Raw genomic sequence first — 3739 nt, forward strand, 5'->3', positions numbered from 1 at the left:
GAAACCGCTGGTTTTTTTCATGATGAAAACAGAGAAAATTAGTTATTTTCCCAAAAATACATATCTGGGGACTGGCTCTTTTTTTTTATAACAGTCTTGGATATGTCAAAGATTAGCAACAAAATTGATTTTTTTGCAATATTAGTTTTTGCACAAAATCAGATTGAACAAAAAAGTTACAAATTAGTCATTCGGGACAAAAATGTCCACTTCTAAAAACTGCTCTAAAATGACAACAGATTTATATTTTTTTTTACTTTTTGGGGTTAAATCTTTCAATCAACTTCAGTCCTGATCAAAAATACCAAATGTTAAATTATGTTCAGGATTTTAACCCTTGAACTGCCAGTTTGAAAACATGAATTTGCGTTTTCTATGAAAAACATGCACAAAATGGCAGTTATTTTCCATATAATAAATGTTGAGAGGTTCGGCTTTTTTTTTTTTATCACAGTCTTGGATATGTCAAAGATTAGCAACAACATTTATTTTGGTGGATTATTAGTTTTTGCACAGAATCAGATTAGACAAAAATGTCCCATCCACTCCCATTATAACCACATCTTTTGATCTCTCCGCCATACCGGTATAAAATCATGCATTTTGTAATGTCAGGGTTTTATATTGGAGGAAAATAGTTCAATTTGTCCTTTTTACTGTATATCACCAGATGTGACATTTTACATTGAATGCTTGTCATGTCTTGATTTACAGTTTACAGCATTCGCAATTTTCCCGTCATCTCTTTACCTTTGATGTGTGTGAGAATGTAGGAGTAAGTGTTCTCTGGTGGCATTTTGTTTTAATTTGTGCTGTTTCATGTGTCTTAGAGGTAAACAGAGGTATGATCTTGACCCAGCTTGACCTTGTTGTTTTGAATTGTTTGGAACTTCAAAGGCTTTGATAATGTCTCTTTAGCATACAAACATACACAGCCATACATGCACTAAGTCAATAAGCGAACACCTGGCTGCAAAGCCAGATCCATAAATATGTGTAGTTTGGCTGGCTGGTCGTTTCATTCCTGTGATACGCAACAAGCGAGTAAGATGAAGAGGCGCTTCTCTGTGGAAGAAGCTAGGGATATGGTGATGCAGCCGGCAACCTCCAGCGAGTTGCTTGACTCTTCTTCTGAATCAGAAACAACCTCAGAAGAAGAATGTGATGTGGAGTTTGTAGTGGAGTCTGATCCTTCTTCTTCTGACCCTTCCGCTGAAACTGCAGAGGAAACAGAAGATTCTGGCAGTGGGTGGACATCAAAAAATGGTGAAATCTGGTCTCCCTCTAACAACGACACGCTACGCTACATTCCCGCTGCCAGAGGTTTGGTTCCAGGGCCCACGCGTTATGCCATTACAATAATTGATGACGTGGAATCCTCCTTCAATTTATTTTTCACTGCTGAGATCATCAGTAGTATTGTCGACATGACAAACTTGCAGGGGGGACGTTCGGTGGCAAACTGGAGTGATGTGGATGCCACAGATATTCGTGCATACATCGGTCTCCTGATATTGGCTGGAGTTTACAAATCGAAGGGCGAATCCACCCGCAGCCTCTGGGATGACCACAGTGGACGTGCCATCTTCCGTGCCACAATGACCCACACCAAATTCCGGTTGATGAATACCACCCTCCGGTTTGACGACAAGCTGATGAGACCTTCCCGTCACAGAGAGGACAAGCTTGCCCCCATCCGCTCTCTCTGGGAGAAGTGGACACATCGCCTTCCGATGCTTTTCAACCCTGGTGAAGATGTGTGTGTGGATGAGCAGCTTGTCCCCTTCAGAGGCCGCTGCAAATTCCGGCAATACATACCAAGCAAGCCAGCAAAGTATGGGCTAAAAATCTGGGTCACCGCTGACGTTGAAACCTCCTATGCCTGGAAGTGCCAGATTTACACCGGTAAAGCTGCTGGCAGTGCTGCCGAGGTGGGCCAGGGAAAGCGTGTCGTCCTGGAAATGACAGAGGGGCTCCAAGGGATCACTGTGACTTGTGACAATTTTTTCACGTCATATGCACTTGTGCAGGAGCTACTAAAGAGGAAAGTGGCCCTTGTCGGAACCATCCGAAGAAATAAGCCTGAGCTTCCATCCAAACTCCTGCAGGTGAGGCAGAGAGCTGCCCTCTCCTCTCTTTTTGGTTTTACCAAGAACACCACAGCGGTGAGCTACATTCCCAAACGGGGGAGAAACGTGCTCCTCCTCAGCAGCAAACACAGAGACCCAGCTGTGACAGAGGAGGAGAAAAGGAAACCTGTGATCATTGCAGACTACAACCACTGCAAGGGAGCTGTCGACAACCTAGACAAGGTATGGAGGCATTACCAGTATATAAATAATACATGATACAGTTGTTAATAATTTAAAAGAATATTTGTATTAATTTTGTATTGGTCTTTTGTAGGTTGTGGGCTCCTACAGCTGCAGGAGGATGACCCATCGGTGGCCACAGGTCCTCTTCCACAACATGATAGATGTCTCTGCCTTCAACGCATTTGTGCTTTTTACTGCTGTGGATCCCTCCTGGAAGCAAGCCAAGTCCTTCAGGAGGAGGCTTTTCTTGGAGGAGTTGGGGAGATCTCTGGTGTCTGCAAAAATCATGCGGAGAAAGCATCCACCTCGTACACCGGCTGCTGTTACCATAGTGGCGGACATTCAGGCCTCGGCAGCTGCCCCTGACACCGGCACAATCGCAAGCGGCTCTGCCCCTGACACCGGCACAACCGCCTCCACAAAAAAGAGGGGACTGTGCTGGATGTGCACTGGGAAAAAAAGGAAAAGTGCAACCACTTGCATCAGGTGTGAAAAGTTCACCTGCAGAGAGCACCAAATCCCCTGCTGCAGGTTCTGCTGGATGAACTGATCTCTCTCTCGCACGCACGCACACACACATTATTTGTTATCTCCATCTATCTTACTCCCTCTCTAACACACATACTTGCTCTATCTTCATCCATCTCTCATTTTATTCAACACACACTCATACATATCATTGTTCTGTTTTGACTGTTTGATTTGTTCATGAATGTTGATTGCAGTTTGCTGTTTGGAAAATAAATGTTGACATTGATACATCTGATGCTGATTTAAAAATGATTTCAGAGAAAGTTGAAAATAGTATTACTTCAGTGTTTTTATAGGTCATATAATTCAATGGTAAAATGTCATATCTGGTGATATACAGTAAAAAGGGACACATTTAACTATTTTCCTCCAATATAAAACCCTGACATTATAAAATGCATGATTATATACCGGTATGGCGGAGAGATCAAAATATGTGGTTATAATGGGAGTGGATGGGACGTGAGTGGCTAATGTGTGAGTATTTTGTTTAATCTGATTTTGTGCAAAAACTAATAATGCAAAAAAATAAATGTTGTTGCTAATCTTTGACATATCCAAGACTGTGATAAAAAAAAAAAAAGCCGACCCCCCCAACATTTATTATATGGAAAATAACTGCCTTTTGTGCATGTTTTTCATAGAAAATGCAAATTCATGTTTTCAAACTGGCAGTTCAAGGGTTAAAATCCTGAACATAATTTAACATTTGGTATTTTTGATCAGGACTGAAGTTTATTGAAAGATTTAACCCCAAAAAGTTTTTTAAAATATTAATCTGTTGTCATTTTAGAGCAGTTTTTGGAAGTGGACATTTTTGTCCCGAATGACTAATATGTAACTTTTTTGTTCAATCTGATTTTGTGCAAAAACTAATAATGTAAAAAAATAAA

At 41.3% G+C, this 3739-nt stretch overlaps 1 protein-coding gene across 1 annotated transcript; it reads left to right on the forward strand.

Moving 5' to 3' along the window:
* The first annotated feature begins 817 nt into the window (after nt 1-817).
* On the forward strand, nt 818-3074 carry LOC117552277 (piggyBac transposable element-derived protein 4-like). Its single transcript, XM_034225629.1, has 2 exons — nt 818-2312; nt 2407-3074. The coding sequence occupies exons 1-2, from the start codon at nt 993-995 to the stop codon at nt 2863-2865; spliced, it is 1779 nt and encodes a 592-aa protein (XP_034081520.1). The 5' UTR covers nt 818-992; the 3' UTR covers nt 2866-3074.
* The last annotated feature ends 665 nt before the right edge of the window (nt 3075-3739 follow it).

The sequence above is a fragment of the Gymnodraco acuticeps genome, unplaced genomic scaffold (genome assembly GCF_902827175.1).
Source record: "Gymnodraco acuticeps unplaced genomic scaffold, fGymAcu1.1, whole genome shotgun sequence".
Lineage (NCBI taxonomy): Eukaryota > Metazoa > Chordata > Actinopteri > Perciformes > Bathydraconidae > Gymnodraco > Gymnodraco acuticeps.